Below are 20,167 nucleotides of genomic sequence, written 5' to 3' on the forward strand. Positions count from 1 at the left end.
CCCCATTAAAAATGTGCTCACACCTGTTACCATAGCAGTAGACAACCCCAGTCGGGAAGAGTTCTCTTTAAAACAGCACTATAATAGAATCAACAACAACAAGTTTCAACGTTCATTTTGGTCGATGCAAAAAAGGACACAATTTCTAAAAGCTTCAAGCATGACGTTTCAAATTGTGCCAACAGATTTGCCTCGTAAAATTTTTCAAAGCATTTGCTTGCCTCTAGTAGAACGATCGTTAACATAGAGTTGAATTAGAATAAAGTATTCGTATTTTATTGTCACCTATGATTAATATACTATAGAGCAGTGTTCCCCAACCCCCGGTCCTCGGACCGGTACTGGTCCGTGGATAGTGACATAAATTTTTTAATGTTTGTAATGTATCATTGTCTCCGATTAACCCCAGATGGAACCGTCTCATTGCAAAGAAACAATCTCAGGATTCTCATAGTTTTAACGTTCTAGTGAGTTAAAATGTTAAATCACTTTATATTTATTTTTTGGTGTAACTGTATTTTATTTTGAAGACATGTTTAAATACAATTAAATTAAAATTAATAAATCAAAATAATCTAAAATATAAACAATAAATGCCTCCTCCCCCCCAGCGGGTCACGGTAAAATTATCAAACGTTGACAGGTCCGCGGTGATAAAAAGGTTGGGGAACACTGCTATAGAGAACACAAATATGTTACTTCTTTAAGATAAAGAATAAATAATTTAAATTACCAGTTTTTAAATTTTAAAAAAAATTTCTAATGAGAACATTTCTTTAAGCTAACTGTAATACTTGTCACCTGCTCTTGCTACTAAGTTTGAGTGATGATTGTTGCAGGATAAGTTATTATTGTTGTAGGATAAATTATATAAATCAGAATATAACTTTTAAAATAAAAAAAATTGGTAGCTGTTTCTTGTCTGAAGAACTAATTTTTGTTTTTTTACTCAGGATTACAGAAGTATCAAAATAACCTGCTTTTATAAATATTTAGTTTTACATAAAGGCTAATTATTCTGAAAGTGTCAAAGAACGTAAGGATAAATAAAGAAGGGCTTAAAATTGAAACTGTGAATGAGGAAATATTTGTTAAAAGACATCCTGCCTAAGATAGGGAGGGTGTCGTTAAAATATCATCACGATCTCGTCTGCATGTCCCATTAACAAAAGAATGTCGTCATCAAAATGCACTTAACTAGTCAAAAACAATAAGTTTTCACGACAATCATAAGTACAAAATCATCATTATTAAGAGTTAACAGTTTCTAAAATAAGAGTTATATAAGTATAGAATCAGCGTTATTAAGAGTAACAGTTTATAAAGAAAGAATTATACAAGTATAGTATCAGCGTAATCAAAAGATTAACAGTTTCTAAAATAAGAGTTATATAAGTATAGAATCACCGTTATTAAGAGTAACAGTTTATAAAGAAAGAATTATACAAGTATAGTATCAGCGTAATCAAAAGATTAACAGTTTCTAAAATAAGAGTTATATAAGTATAGAATCAGCGTTATTAAGAGTAACAGTTTATAAAGAAAGAATTATACAAGTATAGTATCAGCGTAATCAAAAGATTAACAGTTTCTAAAATAAGAGTTATATAAGTATAGAATCACCGTTATTAAGAGTAACAGTTTATAAAGAAAGAATTATACAAGTATAGTATCAGCGTAATCAAAAGATTAACAGTTTCTAAAATAAGAGTTATACAAGTAGAGAATCACCATTATAAGAGTAAACAGTTTATAACGAAAGAGTTATTATATTAATATTAGGTTTTTTAAAGAGAATTTTTTAAATTATACAATCATATATCTACAGCTTAAATGAGGTTAAAGAATACTTTATGTCTTTTTAAACTATTTTTGATTCACTTTTTTGACCAACGATAGAGTTGTGATATTATTATTATTGTTATACAATGTGCAAAATACAAATCGGGAAATCAAAATAACTTTTGATTTAATAATTCGATTTTCATGTATTCGATGCAATCCTAATGGTTTAAATGTTTGATTTCGAATATACTAATTAAGGCAGATGTTACATAACCAAACATCAGAGAAAAACGTGCATTCTTTGAATAAGCAAGTCTTTTTCGATCTTAAAAAATCTGTTAGGTAATCGCAATCAGAAAAAAAGGTCCAACAGATTATTCAAGGGAGTGGTCAAAAGTTTGAGCCCCATAATTTTACTTTCTGCATATTTCACCATGTCTCTGAAACTATTAAAGCAAGTCACAATTATAAATACGTTTGTACGAAAATGTTAAACAAAATACTAACATTTATATAATTGTTAATTATTGCTTAATTTACGAAATATTATTATACTAATGAAAACTTAAAAATGCGATTTGTTTTTAAGTCTTATCTATCAGAAACTGTTCGACCCACTAAATTTGCAATTCTTTATTTCAAATTACATCATTTAAGAAGATTAAGAAACGTGTACATCTTACTATTTAGAAGTTTTCGTTTTGTCTATTCTGCGACAAATGTGAAGGGTATTGAGTAATCTAAACTGATTAAACAGTGTTATAAACTAAGTCTGGTATGCTGAAAAGGAGAAATGATGAATGGGGTGCCTCGGGATCGTGGAGTCAGTGTTGTTCGGCCGAAAAACATAAAAATCCAAGTGTGGAATTTATTATATCCATATTGTATTTAATTTCACTAAATTGGTTGTTATCAATAAATAATACCCTCTTATTTAAAATACATACACAGGCACTATCATTTTATTTTAATAAATTTGAATGCTAAATTCAAGACGAAACATAAATGAAAAACGAGAAGCGAACTCTTTGCCAATCACTAAATGAGCAACAAATGAAAAAAAAAAACTTTTCTGAAAGCTCATTTCGTATCTGTCACTCAACACGTACAAAATCCTACTGTTTCTGGGGATAGATCGTAACTGCGGTTATCAGGTAGTGCAATCAAGACATTTTATTTCATAACCGTCGTTGAACAGCCGACCCAACGTTTGGGTTTACGACAGGTAATGCTCAACTCCGTAGCCTTGTCATTTTGAAACCAATCCAGAAGACAAGGGAACTTCTAGATCAAATAGTGGGAGAAATGTGCCTTCGTAGAGGACTTTTTGATGAAACTCACCAGCATTTGTGTTACATGGCGAGGAAGACCCCCCACGGTTAGCCTAACGGCAAGGGGACTCTAACCCATGATCTGTCTACCACTGAGGATATTTTACGTCAGCACTGTGGTCGGTGCGAGCCGGGTGCGGAATTTGAATCAACCAACCATTGCTGGGATTCACACTCGGTTCACTTCATGAGGAGGCGAGCGCTCTATCCCCTGAGCCACCACAGCTCAATCAAGTCATTTGTATCTATCCTAATATAAGGGTTGTCCTTTAAGTTGAGATAGGGCATATCAAAAGAATGGAGAATCGAATCATGTCCTGTAACATCATTGCGCCCCTCGCGAAGCGTCTCCCAAGTTATGAGCTGATTGCTCTTGCACATATGAAATCTTACTTTTAAAAGCTAAATTGTCTTAGTTTTATGATAAAATAACTTTTTCTTAGTCAAAATTTACCTTCATATTGCTCCAGTAATAGCTGTTTCCTCCTAATTTTATAGTTTGGTGTCCAACTTGGCAAGCTTAACAAGTTAGTCGCTAACTCATTAAATTAAGTAAAATAGCTTTTTCTGTGCCTCGGGGAAAGCAAGACAGAAAAGAATAAAAGCTGGTAGTAAAGTTATTTCAGTTATAGCTAGTTTTCGGGAGGATTAAATTTATTCTTTATGCCACCTTGTGTTCGTGAAAACGTGAGTTCGAATCCAGCCGGCAGCCGAAAAAATCCCACGTGACTCCACGTTAAATCTGTCGAGGTTACAAAGTTCTCCAAGTTCCCATAACAAATCAATACCTCTGGGGGTACTGAATTGGAGATGGATCGTTCTCTAGTTCAGGTCAAAATTACGATTTGTGGATGTATGAATGGGTCCGCTCTGTAAAACGTGCTGATACATGTGTGTATGGCTGAAATCGTATTCCTGACCATAGATGGCACCACTGAGAAACAAGAAGAAGCACACCCCTCTGCCTTAAATTCGCTTGGTTTCCCCAACAGTCTTGCTGGCTTTGACAAATAGTAATCGAAACAACAAAACGAAAAACGAACACATTTATAGCAAGATCCCCTTTAACAATAACATGGATTTAACGAACGAATCTAAAATATTTTGTTGGTATAATGTTAAGTCTTTAGGAGCAGAGCTTTAACGAGCAAACCCCGTTTTCAGTGAGCAATATATTTGCGATTTATGAAATTTCTACATACTTCCGCCTTACGCAGGTTAGCTACGCTTTACTCGAAGAAAAAAATTTTTTTGACCATTCAGCAAAAAAGTGAAATTTTTACGAAAGCGAAATGGGTGATGTTTTCTGGCTATGAGTTTTATCCGAAAAACAATAACGCAACAAAGAGATAATAAGAAATTTAAAACAAAATAGTAACTAACTCATTTTGTGATGTACGGAAAGAAGAAATAAATTAAGTACTAGTAATTTAGTAAATAAGCATGAACTTTGAGAGTCTTCGGCCGGCGGGGTTCGAACCCACGAACTCTCGGACATGGGCCCAGCATCCTAAATCATTCCCATCAAAACGAATAATGTTTATCTTTTCACACCTTGTTGTTTTCCATATTAGATTTTTAAGATTCCTTTTCTCTCTCTCTGTAGGTTGTGTCAGTAGTGGAGCTTTGCATGTCAGACCCAGGTCGCAATGGTTCAAATGAGACCTATTCCGTGAAGGAATTTTGCGAACAAATGACCCACGTACCAGAATGGGTCGCAAAACACACAGCGCCACCCCAACAACTGACTAAGGTAAGTAAACATCTTTTGTGGAGTGTTCTTAAATTGTTTAGGCATTGCTATTGTTTTACGCGTTTCAATGTTATATTGCGGTTCGTTGAGCATTGCGCTACTATTACGCTTATTAAGTCACGGTGGCTCATTGGTTAAAAAGCCCTGAGCTCTCATTGTGAAGGACTGGGGAACGACCCTCAGTGGCAGCTTGAAGCCCACCCAACTTCAGATTGGCAGTTACCAATTAGTTTGGGAACTCCACGTAAAGCATTAACGAAACTTGAGTGTAATGCTGAACACTATACCGTAATCATGCCGTTGGTTAAAGAATTATGGAGCCTTGACCTCCATGGTCAACAACGGGCTATTGCGGGAGCGCCAATTTATTTATATTGTATCCGTTATGTTTATTCCACTGTTTAGAATGTATAATTATTTTTAATTGATTCTTTTCTGAAATTTTTTTTATGGAGGTTGAGACTATGCTGTTCTTAAATTTGTCTGTTTAGAATGCTTCTTTCATTGCCAATCTAAATAGTGCCAAAGAAGTGGAAAAATATTTGAGGCCTTTAAGTCTGAGTTATCAAGCACTGTTAATTAACTCCAAAGAGTAATGACTTGCTATTTATTAACAGAAAATTATTTCATTACTATTTTCTGATTATTTGAAAGCACTAAAAAAGTGAACATAAATTATTCCCAGTTGTAGACGGATTGTGAAATAGAATATTATTGCAGTCAGGCTGATCGAGGTTGATTTCCGATGTATTTTTATGGTAAGTTCAGGTTTGATTAAATGAAATAAATAAAATGAATTAATTAAAAAAAGAATTTAAGAAGAAAAAGGAAAAAGTCTTCCTTGTAAGAGAATTAGTCCTGATATTTGGCTAAATAGTTCTCTAAGTTTGATCCAAAGTTAGAAGAATGTGGAGATGGACACTATCTATTATCACCTGAATAAATTCACATATCAGTCAAATCACCAATTCAAATCACCTAAGTGCACAGTTTCAATTGTTAAAGCTGTTTTTTTAAGGCTCCCTCGTAATATGAAATTATGCTTTTTTGCAGAAAAATATGCTATTTTTATAACTGCTGTGAGTTTACAACTGTTACTCATGACTGCTAGGTTGAGTTTAGTCCATCTATCAACGTCTACGCTTACTTTGAAAATGGCGCAAAACATCAATATGCAGAAAAGCCACAGTTTTGTGAAAATAAAAAAAGTTCGGGTTTTTTTTTTTTTTTTTAAGATTTAAGAACTTACTCTAATGCTGCATTACCTGGTCTCGTAAAAATTTGCAAAAACTGAGAATAAGGCTGTGATTTTGATAACTTAAATTTGAATGGAAAAATGTTATCAAATCGGCGATTTTTTTATATTTTTTTATGAATAACCTTTAAAAAGTTTAAGTTATTTGTCTGTTTAAAATCATAGCATAAAGCACTTAATCTACATTTTTTTCCCCTTGGTGAGAGAGCCTCGAGAAACATCGTTAAGTTAAATACTAGATTAAATACACTAAATATTATTTTGTGATTCTAAAATATTTTATTTAAAACCACAATGTTTTGTAATTTCATAAATTTGTGGAATTTGTTTTATAAAATCTAATAAATATCACACTACCCCAACAGTTTTCTGAATATAATATAAAATTTAATTAAAATAATAGTTACGAAACGATTGTTTACTGTCTTTAATCAAAATAACTTAAGCAGTGCAGTTTGTTTTAAGTACTCAGTCATAATTGCAAACCTTTCCTACGGAGCAATTTCCGCCTCGAGGTATGATGGGACTGATGCAAACGACATTTTTAATCCCAAAGAACGACAGAACGAATTGAGAAATCAAGATGTACTTAACGTTTTTTTTTTTGTTTTTTTTTTTTTTGTTTTTGGCAACCCTAAATTAAGGTGAAAGTGATGAATTTCATGAAAGTGAAAGTGGTTAGGGGGAAATGACCGATGAAGTAAAAAAGGATGTCAAATGGTACGGGAAATACCCACCTTGCAAGAGGGCGCTTTAGACATACCGCAAATAGATCACAGTATGGGGGCCAATGAAAGGGGAAATAATACAATTATTGACCTAATTTGTGATTAAAGTAACGCTTCAACAATCCCAACTATGCCTCTCTTCCCAGAATTACATGACGAAATAGGTATTTCCTTTCCAAATCTATATAATTTACTTCCCTATATAATGTTAGAGAAAGTTGTTACATTTTTCATCTCTATTTATTAAAAACCCTTATAAGAAGTCCCTATTTTGGGTGTTCAACTTTAAGTTTTATTTATTTATTTTTTTTTTTTGTAGCGTAAAAACCGTTAGGTTTAGAAACTTGAAATTACGAAGATGTTTAAAAAACATGGGGCATGATGAAATAAAAAAATTACATGCGACAAACAATTCGAAAATATTAACTGTTAAACAAGTACTAAAAATTACTTCTAAAAATAATTTTATTTGATAACCATCCTTGAACAGTCGACCCAATTTTGAGTTTACGACTACCAATGCTCCATGACCTTGTAATTTTGAACCCAATCCAGAAGACAAGGGAACTCCTGGTTCAAGTATTGGGAAAGTTTGCCTTCGTGGAGAACTTTTTGATGGAACTAATCCGCATTTGCGTTACATGGAGAGGAAAGCCACAAAGACCCCCTACGCTTACTCTGAAAGCAAGGAGACTCTAACCCATGATCCGTCTACCACTGAGGATATTTTACATCAGCACTGTGGCCGGTGCGAGCTGGGGGCGAAATTCAAATTGACCAATTATCGGTGGGATTCGAACCAGGGACACCTCATTGGGAGAGAGCCCTCTATTCGCTGAGCCACCTCCGTTCTGTCAAAATAATTGAAATTATTTTAAGACTAAAAAAAAAATTTGTCCGAGAAATACAATTTCTTAAAGAGTGTTACTTATAACCTTCTTCCTCTATGATCTTCAATTATTTTTAAATTATGTACGTTGTGGTGAAATATTTTAAATAATATTGACATAAATTTTCCATTATAGGTGATGGGATTGGCTGCCTTGGGCAGGATGGCCTGTGTATTAGGCGAGGTACAACGTCCATTGCCTATGTGGCAGGCTGCTTTTGCTGTAAGTAATGCTTCATTTTTTTAGCTATTTTTTGTTTTCAAATTTCAACAAAATAAAGTATAGTAACCGCTTAGGGATAGTGTTTATTTTTTTATGCTACTACTAGTAAATTTCTCCCCATCTCCGTTACCAAACCCCTTGGTTGATTTCCACGAAACATTGTGAAAATTTCGTGAGTAATATATATATATATATAAATTTCGTGAGAATATATATATATATATATATATATATATATATATATATATATAAATTTCGTGAGAATATATATATATATATATATATATATATATATATATATATATATATATATATATATATATATATATATATATATATATATATATATATATATATATATATATATATATATATATATATATATATATATATATATAGATAGATAGATAGATAGATAGATAGATAGATAGATAGATAGATAGATAGTGGCTGGGTGGCGCAGTTGGTTTTTCGTCGGCCTTCTGAGCCCAAGTCTGCGGGTTCGATCCCCGGCCCAGATACCGGATTTTCGGCATGCAGAAAATCCTCAGCGGCCATGTCGTATGATTATGCGGCATGTAAAAGATCCCCGGAGACGTCCAAATTAACATGGCCAACTCACCCATTATCTCACCCATTGTGGTCCTGAAAGAGTGGATACCACTTCTGGAGAACGCACTAGGTCTGCACATCGAGAAAACTGATTGTGCAGCTCATTGGAAATAAAAATATATGCATAGATAATGCCAGCGAACCAACTACTTCGCATTTTGCAAATAGAGTGATAGACATATAAAAACCACAATTTTCAGAATTTTTGGTGGTAATTTTACGAATATTTTACAATCCTCAACATGAGAGAACTGGTACAAAACAGGCTTTCCATATAAACTTTTAAATCATTTATATGTAGTAATGTAGAAAATAAGTTTAAATGAATTTTTAAAAAAAATACATTAAAACATAAACTTAGCTACCACTATAAACTTTTGAAAAATGCGTAGAAAGTTGGCAGTTCTGTATACATACATATACATTGATGGGAATAAATCGCAACTCTAAGAAAAAAATTTTGTAGAGTAATGAAATTTCGGCAATGCGTTTGTCTGAGTAACATTGATTAAAGTTTCAAGATCATTCATTGCACTGTACATACGTTGTGTCATTTTGTGGGATGGAGTTCCAAGCCTGTTGCAGTTGGCCTGTCAATACGGGGATAGTTAATGTTGGATGATGCTGAAGTTGTCTTCCAGTGATGTCCCGTACTTGCTCGATGGGTGAAAGATGTGGTGATGTAGCAGACTAAGGCAACATGTCGACATTCATGTTGGGTTACAACAGCATTATGGGGGAGACTGTTATGCTGTTGAATCACTCACACCACTCAGTGGTTTTGAGTGAGTGGAACGGCGTCTCCCTGGGAGCTGTACTTGAAGTAGCCGATTTGTGACAGTTCGTTGTGTCACTGCAGTGCCAACTGCAGCTCGAATTTCGCAGATGCAGCACGGTGCACCAGACCTACACTGCGGTCTTCCCTCTGAGTAGTGCCGCGTGGCCGCCCAGAACACGGTCTTCTTGAAGCAGTTCTTCCCTTGACCACTACTGCCAACAATCATGCACAGTGGATACATTTCTCCCCACCCAGTCTTTCTGCAATATCGCAGAAAGAAAATCCTCCTTCTCGCTACTCTATTACAAGACCACGTTCAAAGTCAGTGAGCTGTCGATAATGGCTTCTTTGTATTCCTAAAGGCATTGTTGACTAACAGCAACTCACTGTGACAAAGTTTAACGAAATATGATGCTTTCATACTGTAGAACACGTATTTAAAAAAGCAACCCTGATTTGCATAATCACAATGGCGCTACTAGTGCCAAGCACAATAGACAAGCCTACCAAATTTAGTTTATCTAGCACAACTTCTTGATGTTGGGATTTTTTCCCCTGTCTGTGTACAGCACAATAAAGAAAAAAAGAGACTAAAAGAAAAGGGAGATTAGCGCAGATGATTAAGAAAAATTATATATATTTTTTTTTTTACTGTCCGCAATATAACCATAATATATTTGATGTATACCATAATATATTTGCTGTAACCTATTATATTTTTCATCCTTTTTACGTAGAAATGTTTCGAGAATTATCAGTCTCCAACACTATACTTAAAAGACAGGTAAGTTCATTCCTCATTTTATAGGACGCCATATAACGACAGAAATTTTTAATGGCAAATTCTATTTCACCTCCATTGATGGCAGGATTAAGCAGTGGGAAAGTAATCATTCAATAATTTGTTTGAGCCATGTTGGCTCAAAGGATAGAACACACCTTTGAGATTGACCCGGGTTCGAATCACAGCGATGGCTGGTCGATACGAATTCCACACCCAACTGGAACTGTCCACATTGCTGACGTAAAATATTTTCAGTGGTTGATGGGTCATGGGTTAGCGTCCCCTTGCCGTAAGGCTAATTGAGAGAGATTTTTGTGGTTTTCATCTCCATGTAACGCAAATACGTGTTAGTTCCATCAAATCACCACCACGAAGGCTAAGTTCTCCCAATACTTGATATAGGAGTTCCCTTGTCTTCTGGATTGGGTTCAAAATTACAAGGCTACGGAGTTGAACATTGACAGTCGTGAACTCAAAACTGGGTCGGCTGTTCAACGACGGTAATTAAATAAAATAAAATACGAAAATACAGACACTTTTTGATACAGATACTTTTTTGATTTGATAACATTAGTTAAAAATTTTTGCAAAAGAAAACTAAATTTAACTAAAAAAAATATTTAAAAAGAGTAAGAGAAAAAAAATTTATCACCGAAAGGCAATGTGGTTGTCGTCTAATTTCTTTTACCCTCTTTATTTGTGATATTCCCCTAAATTAGCGTTGAAAACGATCCGGTTTGAACTGTAGGTTAGAATTTCTGATTCTTAATTAAAGCAATAAAAACAAAAATATCGTTCAAATCATGAAATTCTCTTTTATTCACAACTCAAGAAGTATGTATGGAATCTCTCTAGTCCCCTATCTCAAAAATAAACTCACCAACTTAGTGCATAACAAAATAAAAAAAAGAATTCTAAAAAAATTATCAAACAGCAGCGGTCTCCATAGTAATGCATGCAATGATGACGCATGCATACTGTTTACTTTTTTTACTCTTGAACACAGTTGAAAAGTGTGATGACGTCCAAATAAATAAGCACGCCATCAAACCCAAAACAACACCCAATTTTCCAATGGGTAAGAAATTCTTTCGCTTTGATATTTTGAAAACACTTAGTCAGCATTTAATATTTAATGACATACTCTAGCCTTACTTGAACTTCTAAACTTTAAATTAGACTTATGTAGGTGAAAGTAAATTTGCCATTAAGGATTTCTAAAGTGCTATAGCGTCCCCCTAAATTAATTAAGCAAATTTTCTAAATAATAACGAGCATATATATTCATGTATTGCAGCACAAGGAACAGAAATGAGAACACACTGATTGAAGATCCAGAATGATGATTTGCTTCTGAAGATATTCCCAGAGGAATTTTTTCTTGACTATAATTGTGATATTGACAGGCAAATGCCATTTTAATTTTATTCATACGTCATACAAGGACATTGCCATCACTTTTATTTGCCATCCTTTTGCATTATCGTCCAGTTTGTGATTGTGTTTAAGCATTAGAATAGAACAGGATTTATCCAATTAGATATTATCCAAAAGCGAGAATGAACTAAGCAACTGTCAGGTTAATTCGTTACATCCTTTGAAAATATTACTTTTTGCACGTTTTCTCATTGATGACACATCCGACTAAATTTTATTTTTAACAAAAATCATCGAAATTTGAATTAATAATAATAGTACAATGTTTCTGGATGGTGTTTTCTACACTAGGGAGCGCTGCAAGCTCTTGACTGTCTGTATTTCCGCATAACTATTTTTGGAGTGTTTTGAAGCCACAACGTGATCATTGTGTTTTGAGACGCTCCTGAGTAGTATTTCTTGTATACGTGTGTTTGTTACCTGATTTACTATTTGTGTTTAAAAGAAGAATCGTGTTATATGAATTGTCATTTGAAGACCTGTCATTTCAAGACGTAAGAATCGTCATTTGAAAAAAGAATCGTTGTAAAACACTTCTTACCTTATTAACAATATACCAACTTCGAAATTTAAATCAAAATGATAATTTGTAAAATGCACTTCATCTCACGATTCGAACAAGTAAAAAGAATTGATTATCAGGAGAAACATTTTTTTTAATACATAAGCCACAATTCCCTTGACCGCAGGAAGAAAAAAAATGCTAAAAAAACTTAAAAATTTAAATCATGTTCAGGTAAATATTTAGTACCATTTTTTTCTGAAAAATAAGTTTTGGAATAAAAAAGATTATGCGTTGATTTCCAATGTAGAAACCAAACCAAATCATTGCTTGCATCAATATTTAAAGTGAGAACGACTGGTAACTGTGTTATTTCATTTTTAACATTTAGCGTGAAAAGATAAAGACATTTCTGTAAACCTGAGTATATTAGATTAGAATATTTATATTTCATCCTGAAATTACGGGAATTCGTCCCGCAGTGGACTGATCGTTAAGACACGGTTCCCAGGAAATCACCGAAGTCAAGCATCACTGGCTGCGGTCAGTGTGCGGGTGGGTGACCACTTGGATCAGTCTGCGTAGGGACCGAAGATGTGCGGTATTGGTCCTCGTTAAACTGTGCTATCGTAAAGTGCTCGACTTCGCTTGCAGGTCGTTGGGCTACCGAAGCAGGGGTGCCATCCCCTCTGCTGAGGATCAAAATTGTGATGGCATGTCTTCGGATCATCCTCCGGGATGTTTCCCAGACCGTCGCCAATAGCCCATTGTGCAGTTCTAGTGCGACGTAAATGAACTACAACAACAACGGGAATGCATTGTGTTTTATGACTAAAGTGGTATCCAGCAGTAGAAGTTATCAACTTAAGGCGACAAAGGGCTTTAAAATTTTTTTTTTGAAATTATAAAGGGATTTGCTTGAAATTTTCAGGATACATTTATATTGCTAAAAACAACTTTTATACAAAATTTCAAAAAAATATTTCAAAATTTAAGAAATTAAAAAATTTAAATTTTTCAATTTTTTATGCTTTTTCATATTACTCCTCGCGTCTGAAATTTTGTCAAAATGACAAAATTCTTTTAAAATATTACATATTAGGTAATATTGAAAAAATTGTTGGAAGTACTTTTTTAATTTTTTATTATAGAAACAAATAACATTAAAAAAACAGTAATAAACCTACATTTTTAGGAAAAAATCATGATACCTCTATAAAATATCATGTATAAAAAAAATACTATTCACTTAATTCAAAAAACTTTTCCAACAAAATGTTAATAATATTCATAAATATATAGCATTAAATTCTCAGGTCAATAGAATGAAAATTCATTACGCTGGAACAGTTTGAAAATTGTAAATTTCTCAAAAAAGACATTTTGAGAAAAATGACTTTTAGTACTTTTTCATTGCAAATTTTACATCTGACCAAATATTTCTTGTTTTTAATATAAATACCTATAAATATTGTCTAATAAACTAGTTTAATAATTACATACTTTAAATTTTTTTAAAAAAATTAACAAAATATTCATCTAATTTTAAATTAATTTTAAACTAAACTAATTTTAACAGTTACCTGCAGACAAAAAAAGGTAAAAAAAAGGGGCGTGGTCAAAACTGAAATGGCCATAACTTCATCAATTTTGCTCTTATTCCAGAAATTTTTTTTTAAAAATGTTCAGTTAAATGCCTAAATTTCAAAAATATAAAATGTAAAATATCGATTTTTTGACAAATTTTTGCTTCTTTGAAAGTCCCTTGTCACCTTAATTGATTTACAAATTTCCTACTCATTTTATTTTTTTACAAAATTGCTATTTACATTGCTAAGAATATTGCGTTTACGAAATGTCTTAACTCTCCACCACCGCTTACCTAACATTCTTTTTAAACGCGAGTCGTTGCTGAGCACACAAGTTAAACTGTCTAAAATTTATTAATTTAGCGGCATAATTATGGAATTATTAATTGCTGATTAATATGAACTATCATAGTTTTGTGGCTTAATTGTATAAATTAGAGATTAATATTAATTACTATTTTGCCTTTTTAAGAGTGTTTTTCTAAGATCATCTGACAAGGGAAAAAAAAACTATTTATACGATACATACCAACTCAGAAGTGCTAATTGTGGGTTTAAAACCGACAAACATTTTTAATATTTCTAAGCTTATTAAACTAATTGGGTACCTGGAATTCGAGCAGAAGAAGACCGCTGCAATCAACTTGTTGAGTAGGAACAAGATGTAACGTTAACAAGTGTGTTAACGTAACGTTACATCTGTTAGGCTTGGTTTATTGTAGGCTTCTTAATAGAACAGTTAATAACATAAACAAATGATGCGATTCAGCGGCCAATCAGGCTCGACTCCCACGCGTGACGTCGCTTACAGGTACCCAATCGTTTCGAACTGGATGTGTCAGGCAGACGATATTTTAGTGAATCAGGTTCTATAACCAAGCGTGACGTTGGTTACAGGTACCCAATTTTAAATACTCTCATTTGATGAGATGTTTTTGGCGTGAAAAAGAAGTGATTAAATTCAGTAAATAATTCTAAATTTTTGCATATTTTATGAACTCTAAGATTGCGCTGTTGGAGTAACTTTAAATATTGAAAAATTAGACACCAAACGATTTTTATTATAACGAGTTTTAATGGCTTTGTTTTCATAATGTCATTTTGTACCATTTTCATTATCAGTACAGAGGCTTCCCTAATTATAGATGGACAAAAATTAACTTAATAGTCGTGATAAACTATACGAATTCGCAACAGATATAAAAATAGCTTATTATTCCCTAAAAAGAGCTAATTTGATATGAGAATAGAATCTTCGTAGAACAGCCTAAATGGCATAATTTGCTGCATTAATTAGAGATCAATATTGTCTTTCTTCTATAATTTAGAGGCGTATTTAATGTTTTAGTAAGTAATCAACATTATTTATTTGATTACTAATTGGTACTTAATAGTATAATGAATACCTTTTGCATAATTTTACGACGCCTAAGTAATAATAAAAGAAGGGCATTCTTACTTGTTCACATAAATACTAATAAAAACAATGTTTGAAATAAACTTACAAGCAAGCAAGTTCTTATGTTGATGCAAAAAAAATTTTAATTACCGATTAATAATTTTAGAAATTCTTGTGCAGTTTTGCGGTGCATAGTATTTTCAAATGAAGGCAGAGTATACTACCGACTATGTGAATAAAGCATAGATACAGACACATAATAATTTCGGTACTGTAAACAAGAACATTTCTCCGTGTTGAAACTCAAAATGTCAAGAAAAAGAAACAAGTCAAAAACGTTGTAAAAAAGAAATTAAGTGTTTAATCTTGTTTCACCTCGTTCAAAAACCATTTTTTCCTCAATGCAACGTGTTTGTCTCCTTACTTTCTCCCGTCATTTTGAGTTCTTTGAGGTTCTTGTTCTTAGTACCGAATTTATAGTATGTCTAATTTGGTACTTTATCATATTTTTGTTCTTCCTGAAGTTGCTTGAGAGAATTGAAACTAAAGCTAGTTTTCCTTCATTTTGTATATAGTTGAAATCAATCATATGTAGTAGAAGCAGAGAGATCCATTGTTTTTTAATTTTATTTTTTATTACTGATGTATTCATAGTGTTTTTTTTTTTCTTTTGAGAAAATAAATCTTGTAAAAAATCATAGTCTCTTTATTTCTGAAAACAATCATTGCTTTTCAATTTAATATAACCACTGCACCATTAAAAAACTGTTACAGTAACTTTATATTTTCTTATGACAATTCGCTGTATTTAACTGCCCTAAATCTGTTTTAAGGTGGCAATGTCTCTCTTTTAGAAAGAAGCTTTGGAGAGAAAAAAAAATTTTTAAGTTCTAATAATTTTTTGACAAATTTACCATCTCATTATTGGGTTATAAGAAAAAATTTGGGGACAAAGTTTGAAAAAGTAATTTAGTGGATAATCCCACAATTTATAAGTTAAAAATTCTATGATTACTGTAATGTTGATTGGTATTCATAATTTTTTTAAATCAGACGGAAGAGATAATCAATAATTGTGAAACTTACAAAATTCCAAGCCACAGGAATTGCTACTGCATTTGTCAAAATAATACATAAGCCTATGACCTCTAAATTCAGAATTCTAAAAATTTGATTAAGTGAAACTGTTAATCGAGATCCTTTATCACAAAATGACTGAATTTTCAAAAAATTGAAGCAGTGAATCCTGCGGGTAAGGCTATAATGCTGCCGTGCAATTGAAGAAACAACGTAAGTGCTTCACGATAGATTACGAGAAAAATAGCTTGGCATCTTTTTTCTCTCTAATGCTAATGCTATGAACGCTAAAATTGAATTTTAGAAAACTGATAAAACAAAAGAATTTTTGAGAAAAAAAATGCTTCAGTAACATATAGTTTATCATACTGAGATGCCAAATATATACAAATTACAATTTTTAATTTCTTGTCGCTTACGTTGATTTTCTAGAATAGAGACGAAATATTTTTTAATCAGGAAAATTTGGACTGTTACGAACTCTGCTAAGTAAACGTTTCTTACACCGTCAAGAGAATTTGGATACGCTGCCATGATCAAACTCAGGTTTTACGAGCAGCGGGACGAAGTTTATTGCGGGGCCCCATCCTCAAAGTACAAAAAGTCTTATTTTCATATTTTGTAGAATTTTTGAACACCCTTTATTCAAAGTTGTAGTTCTTATACAATGTAATTGCCGTCAATTTCCTTTCTAAAAAACCCAATATCTTTAGAAAGGAAATTTGACCGAGGTCTGTTACAATTGTAACAGCATCCGGTAACCTAAAGCCATTCTCAAGGACTTCCCGTGTGAATGAGACAAGAAAAAGACAGAGAAAGAAAGCTCGCGGTGTACACGGTTGGACGTCTTCAATATCATTGACAGATCGCTTTGCAAAAACATTTAAAAAAAAATTTCCTTAAGGGATAAAATTGTATCAGATGTTGTTCACTATATTGCAAGCTAGGTCTCACGAAGTTAATATGTACATTTCTATTACTTGTATTTTTTAATCTCTTGAAGTTGTACGCCTGTTTCTAGCCACCAGTTTTTATGAAGTATCACCAAAATGCGACTGAAAAGAGTAAATTTACTAACAATTTTAAAAAATTATGTAAAATGTAACTTTTATAATTATAATGTAATAAATAAAGGACCATACATAAGATAGTGTGAAAGTTAAAACGCAGAAATATATCAAAGAATATTTTTTATTAAACATTCTAATGATGACATAATCAGATATTATGAGCAGAATGACATGTTTTAATAACAATTTAATAATTTTTTTTAATGGCATAAGATATTCACAGACTAGTTATCATTGAAAGAAAAAGCATCATATATTGAAAAATAATGCCACTCAATGTGATGCCACAATCATCACACATAAAATATTTCATAGAATATATAACAGAAGGCACAGTAGTATTGTTTAAAGAAAACTGTACAACATTGATAATTAGTATAAATTTAATTTCAATAACTCATTGTGATAATTTTATTTTTATGTAAAAATTTAAACAAGAATTATTATACACATTATAATATACAAATTTTTTAGGCAATTCATTATTTACACGAATTCATCTTATATACAAAATTCAATCAGAAACCATTTCATCAACTACTTTGTACAACTCTTTGATGTGTTGACAAAATATCAAATCAAGAGAGGTACTTGAAATTGATAATTCTTTGATATCCCCCGCACAACTGTCAATAAGATTGTTTCTCATTGAAAAGTAACAGTTATAATTTTATTTAGAAGTTAAAAAAGAGTGTATAAAAATATCAACTTAAAATTAAAAAACATCTAATTTGAAAATAAAATAAAAAATTCTAAGAAAATTTAAATGATGAATTACTAAATATTTCTCTTTAATTTAATAATCTAATTGAACATGTCTGCATATTTAATTTTGTTTTAACTAATTTGCTTTGTTTTAACTAATTTGCTTTGTTTTATAATATATGGGTACATGTTAATTTATGCAACATGCAAACATTTTTTATGCAATGCAACACAAGCAATTTTTTATGCAATTTTTTTTTAATTAAATATTGCATTGGAAGATAAAATAAAAACATAAAAAAATTGATTAAAAATAATCCAATAAAAATAAAAAAACGTTTCCATAAAACATTTACATCTAATTTTATTTTAATTTTGTAATTTGATTGTTTTTCAAATGTATTGAAAATGTTAACCTGTGCTAAATGCAAATGTTTAAATTTTTTTTACGGCAATGTAATTCATTTCACTTATTTTCTGATAATATTTTTTATTAAATATTGCATCAAAAATTTAACTGACACATTAAGAAAATGAATGTTTTAAGAATGTTCCAATATAAATAAATAAGGCCTCCACAAATATAAATATGTATATATAGTAATGTGTGAGAAAAATTACCAACAATATTTAGAAATGACAAACTTCTTTGTTTCTATTTAATTAGTACATAGCATTAAAGATTTAACACACACATTATATATATATATATATATATATATATATATATATATATATATATATATATATATATATATATATATATATATATATATATATATATATATATATATATATATATATATATGGAAAAAATGGTCATATTTCCCACAATATTTAGACATGATAAACTTTTTTAAATATTGCATTGAAAGATTTTACTAAGACATATTTAAATATTTCAAATATAAATAAACAGGGTCTCCAAAAAATAAAAGTAAAAAAACAATTCATAGTCTGAAAAAAATGGCTATCTTCTCATCAGTATTTAGACATCACAGTTTTGTCTTAGAAATACACCCTTATAGCTAATTAATTAACACAATTTTAAGTTACATCTATTAATTACGAATGATAAATCTAAATACTTTTTTTTTAAAAGCAATCTTTAAAATATCTCATAAAACTTTTAAATATTTCATAAAAATGTAATATCCAAACAAACAATAAGTGATTAACGAACATTAAAAATAGATCATTTAATGAAAATATTACTCTAGAATGAGAAAAGTCTTTACTTATTCAGTTTAGTCACAGTCAGCTTTGATAAGAAGGCAATTTTGTAATTTGATTCTGATTTGATAATTTTTTTTTTATTAGTTAAACTTTTATGAAATGATAAGGAAATGTAAGTCCTATAAATAGCATATTAATACTACATAGAATGAGTAAATTTTGATTTATGTTACACAACTGTAGATAGAAATAAAATATGACATATGTCCAACACCATCACTTCAAAAGTATGTATTATCAATACTTGAAATGTGGTGTAATTGTGAAAAGTTATGTATATGAGAATATTTAACACTCAATCTTAAATAAATTCTATATATGAAATTATTTACACCAGCAAATAAAATATATGACACTAAAGAGTGGTGAATGCTAATCCTTTTTTTTTTTTTTTTTTGTCGCCAGAATCACAAACTATAGTAATTCAAGAGTCACCTTGTTCTTTGAATTAGGTTCACAATTACTATCAGAAGTAAATAGTTTATAACAGAAGTCTAAAGATAATTTATCATGTCAATTAAATAACCATTCTATCTATATTAACATCTTTTAATATTTTAACTTTAATCCTAAATCTGAAGACAAGAAAACTCTTGAGTCAATTACTCAGAGAAACTTTTTTAAAGTAAAAGCAAGTCACTTTGTTTCCTGGGAAGTAAACCACAAAAATTTCATGCTGTCAACACAAAAAGCAATTAAGAGTTTAATTCATCTGTAATCTATACAATTGATTACAACAAAATTTGTGTGACAACACAAATTTTCAACAAGAAAAAAATTCTTACTATTCATTTAAAGGGACACTTAAAAGAAGCCTTTCTGAGAACTTAATTATAAAAAAAATGTCATTCTTTTTAACCCCAAGTTATATTACTTTTAAATTACAAACTTTTAAATGAAGGTTATGAACTATAGTTAAGAGTTTAGAATCTGGATAAAAGACAATTTCCAGGAAAGTTTTTTTTTTTTTAAAAAAAATGTTAACTGCTGTGTGGAAATTATAAAGACAAATAG

General features: G+C 31.3%; 1 protein-coding gene and 1 long non-coding RNA gene across 2 annotated transcripts in view; one reads left to right on the plus strand and one right to left on the minus strand.

Annotated features, from left to right (window-relative positions):
* LOC107452714 (uncharacterized) overlaps positions 1-12,596 on the plus strand; it is a 68,785-nt gene extending 56,189 nt beyond the window's left edge. Inside the window, exons 3-6 of the mRNA XM_043049188.3 lie at positions 4,723-4,869; positions 7,878-7,964; positions 10,092-10,138; positions 11,436-12,596. Of these exons, the coding sequence (XP_042905122.1) occupies positions 4,723-4,869; positions 7,878-7,964; positions 10,092-10,138; positions 11,436-11,481 (327 nt within the window). The 3' untranslated portion in view covers positions 11,482-12,596. The remainder of the gene's footprint in view (positions 1-4,722; positions 4,870-7,877; positions 7,965-10,091; positions 10,139-11,435) is intronic.
* Positions 12,597-12,781: 185 nt separating this feature from the next.
* On the minus strand, positions 12,782-18,666 carry LOC147807584 (uncharacterized). The gene is made up of 2 exons (XR_015434877.1): positions 13,850-18,666; positions 12,782-12,940 (listed from the first exon to the last, which is right to left on the minus strand). It is a non-coding gene; the product is annotated as an uncharacterized LOC147807584 (long non-coding RNA).
* Positions 18,667-20,167: the final 1,501 nt, after the last annotated feature.

This window comes from Parasteatoda tepidariorum, chromosome 6, assembly GCF_982258835.1.
Source record: "Parasteatoda tepidariorum strain Cologne lab strain chromosome 6, Ptep-v5.0, whole genome shotgun sequence".
Lineage (NCBI taxonomy): Eukaryota > Metazoa > Arthropoda > Arachnida > Araneae > Theridiidae > Parasteatoda > Parasteatoda tepidariorum.